Source organism: Tachysurus fulvidraco, chromosome 1 (genome assembly GCF_022655615.1).
Source record: "Tachysurus fulvidraco isolate hzauxx_2018 chromosome 1, HZAU_PFXX_2.0, whole genome shotgun sequence".
Taxonomy (NCBI): Eukaryota; Metazoa; Chordata; class Actinopteri; order Siluriformes; family Bagridae; genus Tachysurus; species Tachysurus fulvidraco.
The window spans coordinates 24,714,361-24,736,529 of NC_062518.1; the positions used below are offsets into that span (position 1 = coordinate 24,714,361).

Below are 22,169 nucleotides of genomic sequence, written 5' to 3' on the forward strand. Positions count from 1 at the left end.
TTGATCTTGCTGTGATTTTGTCCCTGTTTGGATCATTTGCAAACTCTAATTAGTTTACATGCTGGTTATGGAAATAACTGCATATAAATCCTATAATCACTTAAATACTGTAGTTATTCTTGAGATTCTTGAATATCTCGGACAGACAGCATGACAACCTGAAAACATAATTCCATAGTGTAACCATCTAGTAGAGGAGATATAAAAAAATACTAATAAAATAAAAAATACTACCCTATTCAGATGGGATTTGTTTATCAGGTATAATACCATCTCCTCTGTGATAAAAATATTTCTATTCTAATGGGTTATAATGTCTGCAAACCTGCAAGGTTGTGTCACATGGTCATATGATACGACACTGGACAAAGAGGCACCAGAGTAGAGAAGTTACTATTACAGTTTTACAAATTAGGTACTTCTGTAATGTGTTCAAAGCTAATTTGATAGCATCCTCCTTGGGGCAAAGGAGAAGAGACTATTGTTATGCCTATACAGGGGATGTGGTAGCTTAGTGCTAAAGGTGTTGGCCTTTATTCCTGGCATTGGGGTCTCCAGTGCTGAGGGAGAGACCTGTCAGAAAGTTGATGGCACACTGACACAGGGATAGACCAAGTCATAGGACCTCCAACTTGAGTTTGATGTAGAAACTGTAGTGAAAAGCAAAGCCATTTCATCACCATCAGTGAGACATGAATAAAGAAAGTATACATGCTTGAATTATTGCATTTAGGGACTCTGCAGTGATTGCAAACTGTGTTTGCTGACATTGTTCACTCTCACACTGCTACTACCTTATTCATAATCACATCAGCGTGAAACATGACAAACTTCATGACTTTCTCACGTTTTAACATAGGGTGATTATTGCCACCTACTGGCAAAATGATCAATTTAATTTTCAATTCAATTTATTTGTATAGTGCTTTTAACAATTCACACAGTATGGAAACAGAAGAGAGAGAAAAAAATAAACAAATATATTAATAATAAGAAGAATAATATAAAGATAAAAATAAATAAATGAATATATACAATTAAAGTTTAAAATTAATTTAAAGAATATTATCTTTAAATGAATATATTATGTCTATCCCTATCCCTAATGAACAAGGAAAAACTCTATCACTGAGATGATATGAGGAAGAAACCTTGAAAGGAACCAGAATCAGAAGGGAACCCATTTTCATTTGGGCAACACTCTATAGTAAATAATGTAAATGTAAATAATGTCCTTTCTACAACAGTTTATAATAATGCAACCGAGAGCTCCTGAGGAACTAATGGGTCATCGTCACAGGGCAGACCTTTATATTGCTGATAAAGTCCACACAGCTGACTGACACAACATTGGTTCAAAGAAGGCATGACTGTCTCCAGGTGGCTCCATCCACAACAATCCCATGAGACACTGACTGACCATGCAGATCAATCCCTGGCAAGGTGACCACCGGGCGATGAGACTCCATCCAGCAGTAGAACTCAGAGAATTCAAGCTGTTATAAAAGCCAGAGGTGGTGCAACAAAGTACTAGTAGTGTTTTTATTTGGTGATTCCATTTAATTTTCCTCAGATTTGTGTGATTCCATATTTTTTCCTGTGTTTGATCTGTAAAAACAGTTGTAATTGACTATAGTTATCTTTCTTTGTTTTTTTAAGTGTTTTCTTCAGCCAGAAGTTTGGATTGTTGAGTGAAATTTGTTTTGTGGCATATTGCTTGTTTTTTTCTACACAATTAAAAATCTGAATGAACATCTTCTGAGCGGGGTGATTCCATACTTTTTGCCAGGGGTTGTAATAGAAAGACCATCCAGAGTTACTCTGTAATCAGAAAGCTTACCTCTGACTGCTTGTGGTCCTAGTAAAAGCACTTCTGTCTTGTCCGAGTTAAGCAGGAGGAAGTTAGTAAGCAAGCATCCACTGTCTTATGTCCTTCACACAATCTTCAGTCTTATTAAGCTGGTGACTCACATCTGACTTAGCTGAAACATATAACTGTGTGTCATCGGGATAACAGTGGAAGCTAATACCATGTTTATGAATAACTGCACCAAGGGGTAGCATATATAGGGAGAAAAGCAATGGGCCTAAAACAGAACCTTGCAGAACACTGAACATTACTTTAGTTTCATAAGAGTTGTCATCATTTAGATCTACGAACTGATATCCATCTGTCAAATAAGACCAGATCCAGGAGAGGGCTGTACCTTTAACACCAACCTACAACCCAGTGGCCAGTAACAGGTAATTTACAACTTTACAGTTTTTTTGGATTGCTTAAGCATGATTTTCAAAACAGGGCCCGTGTTTTCAAAACACTACACACAATTAGCACAACCACACACACAATTAGCAAAACACTACAGATCCCTTGCATAATTAAACACTCTTGTAAAAATTATACACTTCTGTTTAAAAACCACACTTTGTTACCATATGAAACACACACGTTTCACATTACTATACTCTGTTTGCACGAGTTACACTCTGCTGTAATAAACCTAAAACACTTTTAGCACTTCTACTTCCCTATGATTAGAGTAGGCTACCATCAATAAAGTACAAATATAATGTAAATTCACCAAACACTACACAAGCCCAATGTTGCAGGCTGAAGAAACTCATTTATTTGTGAACACGCCCAAAATGTTGACATGTACTGTAAGTTTATAGTTAAAAATACAAAAAAAACTAGACATTGTCTCTTCGCCTAGCTGCATCTGGCCAGAGAATTTCATCAACATTGCAGGCAAAGTTGTCATTAGAAAGACACCTTGGAAAGAAACGTTGTGAATGACGAATCCATCCTTGCATTGCTGCTATCTCCATCTGGTCACAGGCCTCCTCCATGGCTTGGATGAGGGGTACCTCAGCCTGGAGACTGAGATCATATACCTTCCACCGCCATGCCGAGAAAAACTCTTCTATAGGGTTGAGGAATGGAGAGTATGGTGGAAGATGTGGATGTTGCTGAAACCAGTTGTGAACCAGAGCAGAGCGGTGGAAAGACACATTGTCCCAAACAACAATGTATTGCATATGATCGATTTGATTTGCTGCTGTTATCTTGTGCAATTGATCCAAGAATGTAAGTATGAGTGCTGTGTTGTAAAGGCCCATATGGACATGGCGGTGGAGGACTCCATCTGTGTAATGGCTGCACAGAATGTTATATTACCCCCACGTTGCCCTGGGACATTGACTATAGCCCTGAGGCCAATGATGTTTCTTCCCCTCCTTCGTGTTCTCGTCAGGTTGAACCCAGCCTCATCTACATATATGAACTCATGCTGGATCTCCTCTCCATCCATTCGTAAAACTCTCTGAAGAACAGTGTCATGCAAAATTGTGTAGTTCAGTGTAGATATGATGTTGATATGATATTTTTACAATACACTGTACCTATTTTCCAGTCGAAATGTTATCACACTTGCCACTGTATATCGGCTTAGATTTGGCTGTACTCGCAGTCCAGCGTCCCTCAGCGTCAGGCCGTGGTTGACAACGTGGTCAACATGTGTTGCGCAGATCTCATTTGTCAGATTCGGTCCTCTTTGAGCACCTTATTGTCTTCCTCTTCCTCTACCTCCAGCATGGCCTCCATCACTTCCTCTGTTGATTCCTCCTCTGTTGATTCCTCTTCCTCCACTTCCTCCTCCTCCTTCTTGTTCTCCTTGTTCTCCTCCTCGTCTTACTCTTTCTCTGACTCTTTACATTGTGCTTGAAGACCCATGAACTCACCTGCTGCTTTTTATATTCAATTCAAGTTCAATTCAATTCAAGTTTATTTGTATAGCGCTTTTTACAATAGAAATTGTCTCAAAGCAGCTTTACAGAACATAAACATAGAGCAGAAGGTAAACGTATATTATAGTGCTTATACACCTGATTGGTGTGTCTACAATTAAGCAAACAAGTGTTTGCACACCTGATGACTGTGTTGAACCGATTGGTTGGACGGTGCAGTAATTTGACAGTCAGTGCTTTGGTATTGCATGGAAGTGACTTCATGATAGATTTTTGTGTGTAATGTATGTTAAGTGTGTTTAGTGTTTTGCAAATCACTGTGTGTAGAGTTTTGCAACAAGTGTGAGGTTGACAATGTGCTTATAGTTGCGCAAATATGGGCTGATGTTTTGCCTCTTGAGTGTAATGTTTTGCTAATAGTGTACTACTTTTAATTTTAGTGTGTAAGCAATCCAAAAAAACTGTAACCTGCGCTGTCTCTGTGCTATGATGAGGCCTAAATCCTGACCGATACATTTCATGAATATGTAGGTAGGTTCCTATGTAGGTATGAGCATAACTGCTGAGGTACAACCATTTCTAGGATCTTGGAGGTAAAGGGGAGGTTTGATATGGGCCCATAGTTGGACAGCTGGGCTTGGGTCGAGGTCAGTTTTTTTAATCAAAGGTTTGATAACCGCTAGCTTAAAATATTTCAGCACATAGCCAGTGCTAAGAAAATAATTTATTATCTTTAGAATGGGTTGAATAACTACTGGTGTTATCTGTTTAAAGAAACATGTGGGTAAGAGATCAAATATGCATTTTGAAGAAGAAATCAGTGAAGTCATTTGTAGCGGATTAAAAGAGTCTAAATACTAATCAAAAACAGAAATATTATCCATCAGTTTGTTTGGTATTAAATTAATGGTCTGAATGTTATGCCTGTTATTATCAATTTTTCCAATGAAATAATTCATAAAGTCATTACTGCTACAAATAGATGGTGAGAGCTTTTCGACAGTTTTTTCCCCTTGAAATACCGATAGTTTAATTTGAAGCCATTTATGTTCTAATTTCCTAGCTGATTGTTTTAAAGTTCATGTGTTGTCATTGTACCAGGGTGCACGTTTTTTCTCTCTAATTACTTTCCTTTTAAGTGGAGCTACAGTACAACATCAAGGGTGTAGCGAAACACTGACTCTAAATAGTCAGTCACCTGATCAAGTTCTGTGGGATCAGATGGCGATCCAATCATAGATGATACTTCTGGGAGACTGATGGTAAATCTCTCTGCATCAGTAGATGTAAATATATGTTTAACACGGTGACATGGCAAATTGCAAATATCGTGCCCGAAGTGCAATTTAAATGAAATGAGATAGTGGTCAGAGATAGCTTCTGATTAAGACACTGTCATTATATTTTCTATGTTTAATCCGAGGGTTAGAATGAGATCAAGAGTTTGACCTCCATTATGAGTGGGTCCTATTACGTTCTGGTTAACCCCTACTGACTCCAAGATGGAAACAACTGCTGTTCTCAGAGGATCTTCTAACTTATTAAAATGAATATTAAAGTCTCCAACAATTGCTGCCTTGTCTAAAGAAACAACTAGGTTTAAAATGAAATATGCAAATTCACAGAGGAATTCAGAATATGGTCCAGGAGGTCTGTAAATAACAAGGTCCAACAATGGCCCTGAGGATTTCATCCTGAACAGCAGTAAGGGCACTGTTGGCTAGCATGGAAAGGTCTGTGTGACCCTCTAAGGATATTCCTCCACAAACCATCCACCTAACTGACTTACCACCAAATCCAGTCTTCTTAGTCTTACTTAACAGGGTAAGTAATATACACTATACAACTCGTACCCAGGGCAACATTGTGTTTAGTTCTTGATGTTACATAGGAATTTATATAGATGCTTTAACAGTACTTTAGTAACTAATAAAATATATTAAAACAAAAATAAAACTCCAATGCACATTTACAAAATAGTGCCAAAACAGAGCACATGTACTCTTTAAGATCTTACCTGAAAAGGCTATAATCAGTAATCAATACAAAGATGCAAAGAGAATCATTTATTCATTCAAATGAATGGGTTAAAATCATAGAATGCATACACAAAAAGGGAATTATTGGGACGCAACAGAAGTCCAAGCTCCAAAAAAACCTACACACTATAATTGGGTGTGAAGTTCACAAAGTTTCTATAAATTACAAAAATAAATAATACTTGTACAGAAATTTAATGATAAAAAGAGCAGCAATGTTTTTGGGTGACTGTTAAATAATCCCAATAGAGAATACATAGTGTCATCATAACACCTTATTCATCCCTAGATTAGACAAAATTATGACCACTAGGGGGAAAAGAATAAGAAAGTCATGGCAACTAATGACATTAAAGTTAAAAATCAGTTTAGTATCTTCTTTTCCACAAAGCATTTTAAGGAAATCTGCCTTATTTGCATTAGGCAGCCAAGTCTTGAGGTCCCGTGACATAAGCAACATAAAAACTGAAGAAGGCCCAGTATTTTTTTTTTGGAGAGTCCAGCGGTATCGGTCAACCAGAGTGGAAAATTTATAGACATTTCATAGACACTGTATCAAATGAAAAGAGTATATGGATACTAAAGGCTCAAAAGATTGATTGAGCGATTGATTATTTTTTACAACAAAAAGCATTTCATTGTGTTCTGGTCTTGTGCTTTGGCTTTGTACTCACATAGCTCTAAAATGCGTCACATTCGCCCCTATTAAAGGCTCAGTCTTTATTAATGCCTTTAATTCAGCATTTTACTGAATTAAAAGAGACTTTTAATCAAAGAGTCATCCTTTACTTTTCCACAAAAATGTCTGCATCTATCCTTGGTCTCAAACGGTTCTGATCCTGGAACACGCGTCTTTTTTTTTTTCTTTTTTTTTTTTGAAAACACGGGTGTCCAAATCCAGAGTTTTTTCTTTGTTTTCCTCCTTTTGTGCTTAGTCACATTTCATTCGAAATATTCCCCAGGTTTGAAAAAAAGGATCTGATGATCGTTTCTAGTAGACCTTCAAATCAGTTCAAGTACCTTTAAGAAGAAGAAACATTGAGTAAGGAAGCAGTTCAAAATGTCTAAACAGATAAGCCAAACGTATTGAAAACGAATGAGCAAGTGAGTGAAAGACTTTTCACTTTGCAATTTTTTTGTTGAAAAGCGATGTGGTCAGATTGCACTTCAAGAACATGAATGTGGCCAGAAATGTGTACAAAACTGGGGCCTATGAGGGCATCAGAGGCTGAAATCTAAAAAAAAAAATAAAATAAACAAATCTAGGGCATTAATATAAAGGTTTTCCTTCAGCCAGGCAAAACACTTTAGGTTCATCAGGTGAGGGTCTGGTTACCCAAGTAGCCAATCATGTGGCAGCAATCATAGTGCATAAAATCATAAGAGCTAAAGTAGATGTGCACTACAAACATAAAAATAGGGAGAAAAAAATGTCATCTCTAACTTGTAATGTGGCATAGCTGGCACCGGAAAGGCTGGTTTAAGAATTCCAAAAGCTGGTGTTTACACAGAATGGTGTGAAATACCAAAAACATCAAGTGAGCAACAGTTCTGTAGGTGGAATGATAAGGTGTGTCTGAGAAAAATGTTGTGAGCACACACAAGGCTGCAGTGTGCAAATGCACTATACTGATCATTAATTCTTGATAGTCTTCATTTAATTATTTAGAATTCTTTTATATTCTTATTTTCTACCTTTCTAGAAGAGTAGCCATAAATAATTTCAATGTACTTGAGTATAATGAGAAAGTTCGATTCCAGGTCACACACTTCAGGATCTTCAAGTCTGCAATCTGATTAGCTGTTTATATACAAATCAGTTTACTATCACTTCTCAAAAAGTGCACAATATGTAAAATACAGGTGTGTTGTGCAGAAAATGTCAATGATTCACAGCAGCTACAAGACACAATCAAGTACTGTACAAAAATACACTCAACTGTATGGAAAATTGAACCAGATTAACAAATATGGAGGCGTTCGATACAGAAGGAGTATCGCAATATAATATTATAGACTGTATGGAAAATAAAATGTGGACGATTATAAATAAGAAAGCTCATGTAGAATACTTAATTGAATTGCATACCTTGATTGTTCCTTGACTGTTGGCTGCAATAAGTACATTAGACTCCTGCGAGAGGAGAAACATGTTTGTCACAACAGAAAAATACCAAGACTACTGCCACAGTCTAACATGCATATCTACACGTAAACTATACAACCAGTCACAGTGTGAAAGATGTTTTTAAGAGGATTAGCATTCTGTTAGATACACCATTTACTTCATGGATCCTAGTGAACAAAATTTGCTACACTTTGAAGCTTTAGAGGAAACAACACTGATTAGTGGTGAGTGACCTTAAGATTTATTACACCTGCAACTGGTAATTGTTATCTTTGTGTATTCCATTACCAATATAATGACTTTTCTCCACACAGCATTTTTTAAATATTATTAATAAGCATGGGCTTTTATTTGTTTATAATAAGAATTCAAATTGCAAAGTGTCCACAAGATGTTCATAGATGTTCAAAGGAGTCATGTTACAGCATTTTTCCGTTGAGACTAAATTCTAGATCCCTTTTAATAACCACAGCTTTACAAAAATGATTAGAAACATAAAATAAAATCGACTTTAATTATCTTTAATAAACTCTAAAAACAGGAAGGCTCTGCTTCGACCTGCCACCATCTGCTGTTACACATGCTTCTGATAAACCTGATTGGTGATTCAGTAAAAAAATGTGAGCAGGAATAAACCTTACCCCGTCTGGTAAAGCCCGCCAACATACTGCACTAACAAACTCGTTAGTGTCGTCTTCCTTCTTGTCCTTGTCTAGAACGCTCTTCACAGTGTCAAACTTGAAGGTCAGCAATGTTTTGGAGAGCCCTTTGTAGTACAGATATAGGGAGTTGTTCTCACTTCCTGCGAGCAGTAAAGTGACAACATCAATTAAGTTGCAGAAATACATATAAAATGTTTCTTTAAACAAATCCTTATCGCTAAGTATTACTCAATCCTAAGGAAGTCAGATAGGAAACTAATCCCAAAAGCTTTTCAGTGTGTCATTGAGACGCTAGAATAAAAGGCATAGTTTGAAGGGATGTGGCACATAAACAATGACGATGCTTGTTCTGGGATTCTGTAGACAGGAGGTTAAAGAGAATGGTAGGAGGACAGTTGAGTCTTAGAAACTGGTGTGTTATGGGGTATATAACTTCTGCTGGTTCACTCACCACATGCTACATAGTCACCATTGGAGGCCAAACCTACAAAGTTCTTCTCATTAATGTGGCCTTTGAAAGAGCGCAAGCAGTGGGGCTTGTTCACATTCCATAGCTTTAGCTGGCTGTCTGTGGAGCTGAAGGAAAACACAGTAATTGCTGTTCATTCATATGTCCATGGTTCATGACAGATTCTAATCTGCCCAAGTGTGAACAACTACAGTCTCACATAAAGCTTGTTTAAAGTTTGAGAAATAGTAATCAAGGCTTAGCTTAAGTAAGATTTAGATATACAAATACATACGCAGACACAATCTCTTCTCCATTGACAAACTTGGCATAGGACACCGCCTTCCGGTGACCCTTGAAGACCATGATGGGTTGCTTAGTGTTCCGCAAATCATAGTAGTGGACACAGTGGTCTTCAAATGCATAAAATGAAGAATTTGTTGAAACATTAGAATTTTGAAAGGCTTGACTATATTAATTATCACAACGAGACAGTTTACAGTAACATCATCTGACCCACACAATACAACATTCCTGTACAATGTAATCTCGTAGAATGATTTGTAAGACAAAAGGATACACAACATATGTTAAAAAAAAACAAAAAAACTGGAAACTTGGTGCATGGTACCACAAGATCTAGCACCAATCCTGTATTTTTTATTGCACTAATAATAGAATAAAATGCTCAGATCCCCATGAGGAAAAATAAATAATAAATCAGGTATAAATCTTGCATCAAGCAAACATGCCTTCTCAGTCCATTAGAAAGTAATACCAGAATGTTTCTTTCAATATCCATACCCACTTAATAATACTAGAGCAGCATAAACTAGAGCAGCATATTAAAATATACTTTTAAACACAGAACTCAACACCAAAGTTTACTATTTTCTATGCCAGAAAACCCTTAAATATATTTCTAGCAGGATGAAAACTGAAGAAAATTCTCTTACATATTTGTCCCTGCTTGGATACAAAAGTACACGATAACTACATTTATTATACATTAGGATCAAACCTGGTTTAAAAAAAAAAATCATCATACATACATACAAACACCCAATGAGTACAATACCTGCACAGCCAAATGCGAGGTGATACCTAGATGTTGGGCTGAATTTGACACAACAAACGTTGGCCTTGGCTTCAATGCTGGCAACCGAGTTATCCAGGTTAGTTGACCACAACTTCACTGTGTGGAAGTAAAACAGAATATTCTAATTAAAATAATAGTTTTACTGTTGTTGAATTAGTAATCTTCTGATCTTATCGTGAGCTAAATGCATTATTAGTTGAACCTTTTGCATCATCTGAGCCTGAAGCCAAAAGTTTAGGATCCATGAGGTTGAAATCTACACTCCAACATCTCTTTTCGTGCTCCTAGAAGAAATGTCCAGAACAATTCAGTTAGATGTGATTTTATATACACAGGGAATGAAGAATATTGCAAGATTAATGCAAAAGCTTTAAAAAAAAAGTACTGCATTGTAAGGTACTGTATCGATGGTATGTTGTTCTGCTTACGGTATGTGCTGTTATACAACAATTAAACTAGAGCAGCTTATTAAAATATACTTTTGAACACAGAACTCAACACCAAAGTTTACCAATAAAGCATACAGAATAGTGTATTTAAGTTGGTAATGTACCTGATAAACCTTTGACCTCTGCCCTGTAAACCCATCCCAAAGAATCACTGTTCCCTCATAGTCACTGCTCGCCAGCAGGTTCTTGTGGTAGCTACTCCAGCTGATACAGCTGAGGGAGAAAACAAGAGAGAGAGGGGGAGAGAGAGAGTGCGAGCAAGAGCGAGAAAGAAAGAGAGCGAGCAAGAGAGAGAGGGAGCGAGCAAGAGAGAGAGTGAGTGAGAGAGCAAGAGAGAGTGTGAGTGAGCATGTGAGAGAGAGAGAGAGAGAGAAATATGGGTTTACATCAATTATGTTTTGACACTGTACCATTGAAGTATCTTCACGTGAACTAAGAGAATTGCTGCACCTTATTTTGGAGTTGCACGTCATTTCGTTGACAGGATAATGAATGTCCACAGCGTCCTGGATCACTGTTCCATACTCAAACACTTTAATTTTCTTGGTAACACCGGCAATGGCGAAATAATCACAGTCACGGTCAAACTCAATGCTGTAAAGAGAAGTTATAAATGTTAGGATGTTGCAAGACTTGTAGTGTAATTCAAGTTTTATGTGCTCACTCCTGTTTGTTTTGAGGACCAGAATGGTTATGTGCTTTTCAGTTATACGCTTTCAGTAAGTCGGATACTGAGATCCTGATTTACTTCCTTTATTTAACATAGCATAGCTGGAGCTTAACTTTGTGATTAAACCTCGTTAAGAAGTTCTTGGTGTAAAAGAGTTCTCTATAATAAAGTACAATCCTAAGCTAAGGTAAGAATGTGAGGGTCGCTTCAACTCCTGAATACATGCAGGTAGGTTAACTGAGCACACTAAACTGGCCCCAAGAGTAAATTAGTTTCCTTATATGCGCTCTCTGATCATATTTTCTACTCATTTAAATTGATAGTGTTATTCAAAATATAACTTTTACAAACAAGCGGGTTTATCTGGATTTGTTACTGAATACATGGGAGACTATTGTTAACATTTGAAGACTTGCTTATGTGCTATATAAATCCAGAGACAGTCACTGACTTTGAACCCAGAAAAAATGTAACAAGAGCTAACTTCAGTTTAAGTTAAAAACAAAAACACAATGCAATCTCTACACAACTGAGAGCTCAAGTGTACATATACACAGGCTAAAAACATTTTTTACGACGCCATGTATTCCAAATATTTTCCCCCTATTTTTTGCCTCCACTTTATTTGCCCAAGAATATTTTTAGCCGTTTATTTACTATATCAGATTTTTACAGTTTCAAACATTTCATAACATACACTGTTAGCATTGTTGTCATTTTGTGATTGCTTAACTTAAATCGAACCTTGGTTGCCCCGCACAAGCTTCTCACAATAGTTTAATGAATTTCTTGCCCATTTCTCCAGTAGAATGAGTGGTAACCAAGTATAACCTATTTGGGTCAATGAGGTAAGCTTTGTATTGGCCACTTCAGTATGTTCATTTCAGTAACAGCATTGATGGTATGTTTAGCATAATTGTCCTGCTGGAAGAACCAGTCAAAAGTTTTGGCTCATTTCTTGCTTCAATATTATTACATAATCCTCCTTTCTGATGAGGTCACGTATTTCCCTTTTCTAACAAAGCACTCACTTCCCAGATGGGGTGGTGTTGTTCGAATGAAATCTCCACCCCTTCCCTTTCTTACATGGCACTAATTATGGCTAAACAATTAAAAATAAATAAAAATCTAAGGTTCAATTAAATTTTTTGCAGTTGAATCAATTTTTTTGCACCAGAGTTTTTTTAATATTTGCATATTGTTTGTAGAGATGCTCATGGTACCTCAGTTCCTTTCAGTTGCTTCTAAGGAGGAACCCACTCAGAGGAGGAGGTCCTCAGTTTTTTCGATATATTATGCTTTATACCATTTAATGATGCTATTATTCCCATAAAGGGCTCCTTCTAACTACTTTGAAAAGAACTGCCAAGTTTTGCCATTTTTGTTAGCTGCGTTTTTTTTTGCACCAGGAATGTCCTGAAACAAATCTGTTCAATGGTCATATGTAAAAAGACTTACCTAGAAACAATACTAGAACCATTGTAAAGGTCGCTTGCATATGAGAGGGTGGCCAGAGGACGTACAGAGTTGTAACGTGTGAATTTGGAGAGACACTCCATGAAGTCGTCCAGCTGGTTAACAGTTCTGCTGTCGTCTGTAAAGAGTATGAAAAGGCTTATATTTAAACACACAAGAGATAGTGGCAAAATAAGTCATATAATCTAACATATATATATATATATTAGAGAGAGAGAAAGAGAGAGAGAGAGCTTATCTGAATTATTTAGACAAGAAACTGATGTGATCTGCTGTTGTAACTAATCCACCTAAAGGTTTGTAGAGTTGTGCTGACTAAATACTGAGTTCTTATAACCTTCCTGGCAGAGTGAACCAATCTAACTATTCTACCCTGAACCTCAAACAAGCCATTTCCACCCACAGAGCTGATATTCGCAGAATGTTTTTTTGTACCATTTAAACTGCAGACAATGCTGTGTGTGAAAATCACAGATCAGCAATTTCTATAATACACAAACCAGCTAATCTGGTACCAGCCTCTCTCATTTTTTTTCTTCATTCTGATGTGAACATTACCTGTAGTTTTTGCATTTACCATGATTTGCTGATTGAATAACTGCATAATAAAAGAGAATAGTGCATGTATACACACATACAGGTTCATTAATATTTGGTGTGTTGCCCTTCAGCAGAAATTACAGCTTTGACTTGCCTCATTTGTCTCAATGAGCTTTGCACATTTTGATTTTCACATGTTCCATTATTCAGTGCATATTTTCAGTAATGTCATGGAATTTCAATTTGATCAATTGAAGTCTGGGCTTTTCCCCCTCAAGATATTCCTCTGTAGTTTCTGCCCTGTGCTTTAATTAACCGTCCTGCTGAAACCTAAGTGTTCACCCAAAATGTATTTCTCTGGCTGACTGGACTCTCAGCTCTCTTTGGCTCCATTCATGTTGTTTTAACAGGTTTCCAGGTCCTCCTGCCAAAAAGCATCCCAGAGCAATCCTATGCTTGATGGTAGAATGGTGTTGCAGGTTGTTGGTCTGTATTTGATTTGCACCAATCATAATGTTTGCCCCTTCAGTAAACATCTTTTGTGTCTTCAGAACACAAATCCTTTTGCCAAAAGATATCACATTTTGTTACGTCTTCTAGCAAACTCCCAGCATGCTTTATGCTAGCCTGGCCACTCTTACAAAGAGACCAGTCTGTAGAGAGCTGATGACATTGGTGTCAGGAAATCATGTGACATTGGTGATGTCTGTACAGGTTTTATCCAGTTCTGTTCCATATCTGATATGTTTATTCTATCCCAATGAGTATGCATACAGCCCACGTAAACAAGGTCGGGAACATGCACTTGTGTTATGGTCACAGACACTCTTAAAGGAATTCTAAAGAGACTAAGTGTTAGTTAGTTCTGCTTGTTGTAACTTACATCTAACTTATAGCTTATTTCTTGTTTATAAGTTATCAATGGCATAAAATGGTTTAAAAATGGCAATAATAATCACAATTATTTCTGCGGCAATAAATCATCCAACAAAAGTAGTTATCATGACATGCCTAAATACTGTTCTAATAAAAATATTCTGATTTGTGCCATGCAATCAAAATTGCTTATTTTTTAAAAATAAAAAATAATTAATGATGGTTTTTTATTGACTAACACAAGTTTAATTAAAGGTTTAAATATTCACACTTTCACTGTCAGAGTAAGACAATTGTTCATGAAATTTTTCATAGCCATTTTTTAAACTCATCTTTACCAAGGGTGCCAATAATTCTGGCACTGACTGTACAAAGTGTACTGGAGCTTTAAGAACTAAGCGTGCTCACCTGTGATGCGTGACATCCTGTTGGAAAAGTAGCACTGTTCCAGGTCCTCAAAGTGTGCTGTTAACCTCTTCCTCCGAGAGGCCAGCGTGCTGTTGTACGATGTCTGTCTTTTGCCCTTTTTAAACACATTTGAAAACGATGACACAAAAATAATATTCTGCGGTGAAAAAAAACTCCAATCTAAAAAAAGAATTACATAATACTGACAGAAAGGCTTTTATTATTAGATTAGCATTATTAGCATTATTTACCTGCGAGTTTCCGCCGAACTGGGGAGGCTGGATATACTCTGTGGGTTCAATCATGCTACTGCTGGAAAAAAAGCATTTTTTTCCCCCCTTAGTTCATCTGAAAATATGTCTGATTACAGAGCTGATTATATATTTGCTTCAGATGCTGTCCTGTCATCCATAACTTGTTTTGTTTAAGCCTTTGATTTTTACTGTATTGGGAAATATGCTACTTGATGCGTCACTTTTATGTGTCATAAAACAACCTTTACATGTTTGCTAAAAGGACAACGATATGCAATTTTGAAAATTCCCTGAAGTTCAATTCAATGACATTTTCTTTGTACAGCATTGTGCAGAAGAGCACAGTCATGTTGGAACACGTTTGGGCCTCCGAATTCCATTATAATGCTACATTAGACAAAAACATTTGACAATTGTGTCTCTCCAACTTTGTGTTGGATTATTTATGAAGAATTTGCAACTGACATGCATCACCCTGTGTATCCCTTCTCTGACATGCATCACCCTGTGTATCCCTTCTCTGACATGCATCACCCTGTGTATCCCTTCTCTGACATGCATCACCCTGTGTATCCCTTCTCTGACATGCATCACCCTGTGTATCCCTTCTCTGACATGCATCACCCTGTGTATCCCTTCTCTGACATGCATCACCCTGTGTATCCCTTCTCTGACATGCATCACCCTGTGTATCCCTTCTCTGACATGCATCACCCTGTGTATCCCTTCTCTGACATGCATCACCCTGTGTATCCCTTCTCTGACATGCATCACCCTGTGTATCCCTTCTCTGACATGCAACACCCTGTGTATCCCTTCTCTGACATGCATCACTCTGTATCCTAGCATGTTATTTCATGCAGAAAAATATACACGGCTTCACGGGAGGTGTTACGATTTTTTTTTTTTTAAATAAATACGATTTTGGCATGTTTACTCATGACTGTCACTGTCTTTGTTTAAATATCTTGAGATCATGCACAAGTCAGCCATCGGGCTTTAGTTCAGTTTTCTTGGCCTTTACCTGGGTGCAGGAGAATGTGCGTCTCCGGGACACAACTGGGGAACCGTGCTGTCCAAATTGGAGTCTATATCCATAACTGGTGAGTATAGCCCACTCATATCCTAAAGAAAGCATAAACAATCTCAAGCTTATATTTAGTACAACTTTCAAAGAATGAACATAATGCCATTCCATAACAGCTACAATTTACCTGAACACTCTTTATATCCTCTTCCAAATAGTTCAGTTCTTTCTGTAACTGTTCCAGTTGCTATGCAAGAAAAGAACAATGCCTTCTGTTATGTTTCTGCTATTTTTGCAAACTAAAGGATGTACTGTATGTGAAAGCCAAACAACCTCTCTCTTATTCCTCCTAGCTTCTTTCAAGAACTCCATTAGGATTTGACGCTGAGCTGCTTGTGATTCCTGTAGAAACAAACACATCCATAATGATTTTTATTGACAATGAAATATAGGTTCCATGTTAGTGATAAAGCTGGGAATTGTTGGGGACTCTTTGTTGGGGCCTTGTCCAAAGTCAGGAAGCTTTAAATGGTCTGCTCTATGCTTTTGTTTGGATTTCATGTAGGGCTGCATGATATGGTATTTCTGTTGTTAGGAAACGGTTTGGGAATTTATATTTTTCATTTCTTAATCAAGTTGGGAGAGACTGTAATATATTGCAATATACATCATTTCAATATTTGAAATTATTAATGAGATGAACTTGTCTGTACAGCTCTGTACATTTACAGTCTGTTTGCATAAAAGCATTTCCCAAAAGAATACAGTTAAAAGTGAATGCACTGCTAACGTGTCACCTCATTTTCATTTACGGAGATCTTTAAGACATCAATTTGTCCGTTTCACCGCCTACTAATTAGGTCATCAGTTCAGATGAGGTCCCTAAACCTAGTCTCGTAATACAACATTCAAATGCCTTTAGGCCATTTCAGAATTGCTATACTGACCGCTTCGAGCTGCTTCTTTTTCTGCACCAGCAGTTCCAACATGTAGTTCACGTTTGCTAAATCCAGATGCTCCTGATCTGTGCCAAGAACATCTTGGAAAAACTGCCATTTGGTTCCATTCTATAAACACAGCACATTCGTTACATAATTACATATAATGTTATTCAAATACAAAGCAATGCATTATTCATTCAGATTTTTATTCACATTCACTACCACACACACGATAATCATAAATATTACTATGCATAATAATTGGTCATATAGATATGTAAATTATGCTTTTAGTTTTCAGTAGCAATTTCAGCCTAAAATAATAAAACTGTTCAGTATATGCAGTATATAACAAACAAACTCGGCTTCTGTTTTGGAACAAACGTGCTCATGCAAACTTACAGGGTGGTCCCGTTTTAGTCGCTTCTCTTCGGAACGCTGTTTCTGCTTGAGGATCAGCTCGTTAACTGCAAAACAGTAGAACATCAGCCATGCTGCATACACTGCTATCCTCAAGTTATATTTCGCCACACACAGGTGGCAGCCTTGAAAAACATGGTGAACTGTGGACATTTTATGCTATTCTGAAAACATGCACTACATTGTAAGTAATGGGGCATGTGCCAGAGATCGTGTAAAAGCTGATATTTTGCAAACTGAATCTATTAGACCTATGTTCATTACACTATGGCATATAACCAACAACTTCACCCAAGCCTGCCATGTACTGAATGAGACTGAGATTACACTTAGCCAACAAAGTGGTAATTAAAATATGGTTAAAGAGTCTGACTGATGCACAGCGCGTTTGGTTAAACTGGTATCTTATTTACCTAACCCAGGTCATTTCTGCTGTGTTTCACCATACAGAGTTTATCTAAAGTTGAGGTGTCAAAGCATGCTGACAGGTAGGAAATCCCAACTTTGGTCAAGACCTATGTTTCTGTAATTTTTGCCTTTTGGCCATTTGCCAGAATTCAGCTACATGATATATGACTGGTTTTCCACAGACGCACGTGACCTGTTTTTGGTATAACAAATGAAAGTCAACACAGTCTGCAAGTTTGCAAATAATCATCAAAATGGATTCTTAAACACAATCTAGCATGACAATGAACTGTTGTTTAACCAACGACAAAACACTAGAATGTGTTCACACGAGAGCCTGTATTTCTAGTAGAACATAATAAAGTAAACCCAATGAAAGCAGCTTATCATTATTATATGGCACTTAACTTCAAAGGTGGTTCAGAATCAAGCTACTTTACACACACAGTCTGAGATTTGGCTGTTGGTGTAACAGCAACCTTTATACTAGGCGGATTCATTTATAAGGAAAGCACAAATAACTGGTTGTCTTTTCTGAATCGTGATTGTAAATGATGATACTGGTGAAACAGAGGAAAATAAATTTCTCCATCATGATTATGGTATAACGATTCACTGACTTTTAGTCTAGGGCACAAACACAATGTGTCACGTTAGAAAAGGATCATCCTGCAATCTGCCACCGCTTCAGAACTTTGCACTACCAGGACCCTGATGCCACCAGTAAATATAGTGGCTGACCCTCCTCCAACAAGAACACAATCTTTTTAGGGCTAAAACCTCTCTTTCCATCTCTGACTGGCTTTATCAATAATATTCATGAGGCACTATGGACTCTTTAATTGTCTCTTTGGACATTAAAGAATAACCCCAAACTGCTGTTTTCCTATGTGTGTGTTACATTAGCTCACACGACTCAGGCAGCTTTTCTGCACCTTCTTACTTCTTCGTACTTTATGGGACATAGGGAACTGGGCTAAATAAAAAAAACTGCAAAAATATATACCATTAAAAAGTAAAAAGAGTTTACTAAGAGGAAAATAAAGCTCTGTGTTAATACAGTTTGCACTCACCTAAAAAGTTGGGGTAGAGCTGATCTACGTTGTCAATAATATAATTACATTTCGGGCACCTGTTGCTGTCCTCTAAACTCCGCCGTATACATTTATAACTGAAAAGAAAAGGCAAGAATCAACTCCAAATCGATTTTAAAAGTGAATCTTCACCAATCGTACTCTTTATATCCAAGAAATGTAAATAAAAAATAGTTTTTAAAGTCTCACCAGAAACTGTGACCACATTTAGTCATATGGGCTTCCTCGATCATGTCGAAACATATGGGACTGAAACACAGAATTTAAGAGTAAGCGTTTCATTTTTCATCCATACATACTAAAAGCTTTTAAAGAAAATAAAAGTCCTGTGTTAAACCCCATCCTTCTCTTCCAGATCTGAAAGATATTGACCCGACATGCAGATTAAGCAGCTTTCCAACCTTTTTTCCAGCTGAGGAGGGAATGATATGAGCTGCACACTACTGTATGTTCACTTAATCTGATATAAACATCACAGTCCACTGGACTTTACAACTCACTCACAACTTACAAAGTCATGGATTAGATGATGTTTAACTGCATAATTACAACCTTACCGTTTATCTGTGTGTTTGTTGTGTATTTAAAACAATAAAATTCCCAAACTGGATGTTTTAAACTTGGGGTTGAAGAAAAAAGTGACATGAAATGAGGAAGATGTTTTGCACTATATAAAATGTGGCACTGCTGAAGGTTTAAAACTAATAGAAAATATTCAATAGCTATTTACACACACACACACACACACACACACATACATATTAAATACACGTTTTACGTTCACTGTAGTAAGAACAAAAACAACAGAACTTTATACAAATCACACGATAAGTTAGCTGAGTTGTAGGCAGTGAGCTGAGCTAGTTCATTAGCTGACTAGCTGCTGCGGCTAAATGCTAAGAAGCGAAGTGTGGACTCGATTTAATCCGGTTTAAATACTCACCACACAAAGTCATTACTCTTATCTTCATAGGGATTTATAAGCCCATTATATAGAGGTCTTTTTTTGCCGTGGTTGGCGCCGGATAAACTGGGTCTCAGTAGCTGCGTTTCGCTCCCAGATCCGAGACTTCGTGAAGAAATACAATTTCCATTAGCATTAGCGCTGCTTCCCCCGTTATTAACAACGTTAGCATTAGCGGAGCTCCCAGAGCTCGTTCCCGGCACAGATCCCGAAGCACCACCGGGCTGCTGCTGCCGACAGCCGGACATCTTTCAAGCCTCTGTCTCTGAACTCCTTCTCGAGGCCCGTAGCAAATATCTGCGCTGCCGTTAGCTTCCCGAGGCGATTTCACCGCATCCGGGCAGCTAATGCTAGCTAGCTAACCGCTTTATGTTTGTCAGTTAACACACAAAAACTCAGCTTTGAATTGTCACATTAGTTTTTAGCACTTGTACTGGTTTAACGCGTTCAGTACAGAGCTGTCATTAAAGGTGGGAACTGAGCGCGCAACCAAACCAGAGCGTTTGTTACTTCAACGATGTTTGTTGACAATCTGAAACGTTTTTGTTTTTTTTTCTATACATTTTCAACCCACCGCAGAAGAAGACGTTCAAGGACGAGCCGTACAGACAAGATTAGACTCCCATCGTGTGGTGTGGAGACAAATGTGTTTCGTTCTCCATGTAAAGTGTTTGATACCTGTAATATGTTTGGTACAGACTACCATAAGAGTCTTAAAATTCATCAAAATTAATCATTTGTTTACTATCTGTAAGAATGATCATATCAGGTGACATGGAGGGGATCCATATCTGCTCTTTGTAGACTTTTCAATGGTGTCCCACAAGGTTTGGTCTTTGGTCCACTTCTGTTATGCTTTTTATACCCTCTCTCATGTTATCACTTTTTTTGATGACACATTCTTTTTCTGAGTACATGAGTATCGTGGTTCTCACGGTTCTGCTGGGATCTCATCCTGGATAACAGTTCATCAGCGTAAAATTAATCCCAGCAAAACTGAAATGCAGTTGATCCCAGGAGATGCAATCCCTCGTTAGGATCTTGTGATATTCCTGGACAGCTCTCAGCTCTCACCATCTGTCACTGTACACAACCTTGTGGAAACCTTAGACTGTTCTTTCTCATTGCCAAACTGACTCCTTCACTCCTGCATCAGCTTTATAACATTAAGAGGATCCAACCAGTCATTTAATTGACAATATATCTTTGCAGCATATCCATTTATATAACTACAAACTAATTGTAACCATTCTGGACATTTTGTGAACTCTTTTATTCTTAAACTACATCACAATATTGTCATATTTCACAGACAAATGTGTTTAATGTGACTACTCATATTGTCAGCTAAATCAGATGAGAAAATAACTACTTTTGTTTGAAACCTGCCGGTACCTTGGCCTGTAGCTGTAATTGGCTGGTCAGATCACCACAGGACATCCAGACTAACAAGGCTTTAGAGAATATTAATTTACTGTGGCTAAAAGGTCAGGATTTTTCTTTTAAATTTAAATTTATTAGTAAGTAGAACTGATCAAATGACCAGTCTAAATTAATAGACAGTTCATGTTTGTCCCACAAGCCTGCAATTGATTAACTCTACATATACGTACTCTATCCAGCTGTGGCTTCACGACTTCTTATTTTCAGGACTATTAAATGGAAAATCACACTTGCAGTTTCAGCACGACCATAATTACTACTTGCAACACTCAGTCTGAGGCCTTGTGTCCGAATTTATTTATTTATTTCAGTCCTAACCAGGGGCACAGAGAATTACCTGTATACTCTATGTCAAAATATCATGAGCAAACATGTGAAACTGTGTGAAGATGACTAGCTCAATGACACCACTGGCAAGGATGATGTTAAAATAGTTGAATCTGGAGAAGGTGCACTGACCTGCCCAGGTAGCAGTAGTGCAGACTTGGAGTGGCAGATCTCTTAGTGATGCTCATAAGAAGAAGACGCTACACATAGTGTGGCATGTCACAGTAATGTCTAGGCTTCCTCCTGACTTGCTCTCAAAACAAATGATTTGATGAAGAAAAGTCAATTGTCCAGTTAAAATAGTAAGAACAGAATATTAATAGGATATAATAGGAATAACAAGAATTTTTACCCGGTTCAACTCCATGGACTGTTGCAAACTGAATCAATTACTTAATGAAAGTCCTGGATCAATCATTAAGTCACTCTAGATTTATCTGGCCAATAACACATGCAAGGAGAGCTTATACCCAAGACCTATAGTTCTTTTTGCTAAATGGAATGCTAACAGAAAGCTTAGAGAGGCCCATTTCAGTAAAGCAGCCTGCATGGGTTCTTAAGGGGAAGTCTTATGGCACAGCAGTGTAAAAGAGCTTATCCTGAGTTGATCTCATTGGGGAATGTGGTGGACAAAGGTGCCTTGCTCCCTTCAGGAAAGTTTATGCACCCCTGGTGTGACACTGCTCACTGTGTTGTGGCACCCTGCTATGACTGAGTTTTAATGTAGCCAGATATTTTCCACTGTTATG

General features: G+C 37.6%; 1 protein-coding gene across 2 annotated transcripts; it reads right to left on the minus strand.

Moving 5' to 3' along the window:
* Positions 1-5,798: 5,798 nt before the first annotated feature.
* On the minus strand, positions 5,799-20,234 carry cop1 (COP1 E3 ubiquitin ligase). Of its 2 annotated transcripts, none has more exons than XM_027133216.2 (20): positions 19,630-20,234; positions 18,876-18,935; positions 18,666-18,763; positions 17,167-17,231; positions 16,771-16,890; positions 16,157-16,225; positions 16,011-16,070; positions 15,821-15,921; positions 14,794-14,851; positions 14,543-14,657; positions 12,701-12,836; positions 11,023-11,166; positions 10,677-10,785; positions 10,326-10,407; positions 10,103-10,219; positions 9,320-9,437; positions 9,028-9,152; positions 8,556-8,716; positions 7,876-7,920; positions 5,799-6,806 (listed from the first exon to the last, which is right to left on the minus strand). In XM_027133216.2, the coding sequence occupies exons 1-20, from the start codon at positions 19,896-19,898 to the stop codon at positions 6,789-6,791; spliced, it is 2,070 nt and encodes a 689-aa protein (XP_026989017.1). In that variant the 5' UTR covers positions 19,899-20,234; the 3' UTR covers positions 5,799-6,788. The 2 variants fall into 2 exon arrangements, with proteins under 2 accessions (XP_026989017.1, XP_026989009.1); XM_027133208.2 differs by having other exon boundaries at positions 14,794-14,854; positions 19,630-20,233.
* Between the last annotated feature and the right edge of the window lie 1,935 nt (positions 20,235-22,169).

What these genes read in the sequence shown, in the direction of transcription:
- cop1 (XM_027133208.2), bottom strand. Translation starts at nt 19,898, where the DNA reads ATGTCCGGCTGTCGGCAGCAGCAGCCCGGTGGTGCTTCGGGATCTGTG. An exon ending in AAGAGTAATGACTTTGTGTG is followed by an intron (nt 18,936 to 19,629) that starts GTGAGTATTTAA and finishes TCTGTGTTTCAG; the next exon opens with TCCCATATGTTTCGACATGA. An exon ending in GGTTCTAGTATTGTTTCTAG is followed by an intron (nt 11,167 to 12,700) that starts GTAAGTCTTTTT and finishes TTCTCTTTACAG; the next exon opens with CATTGAGTTTGACCGTGACT.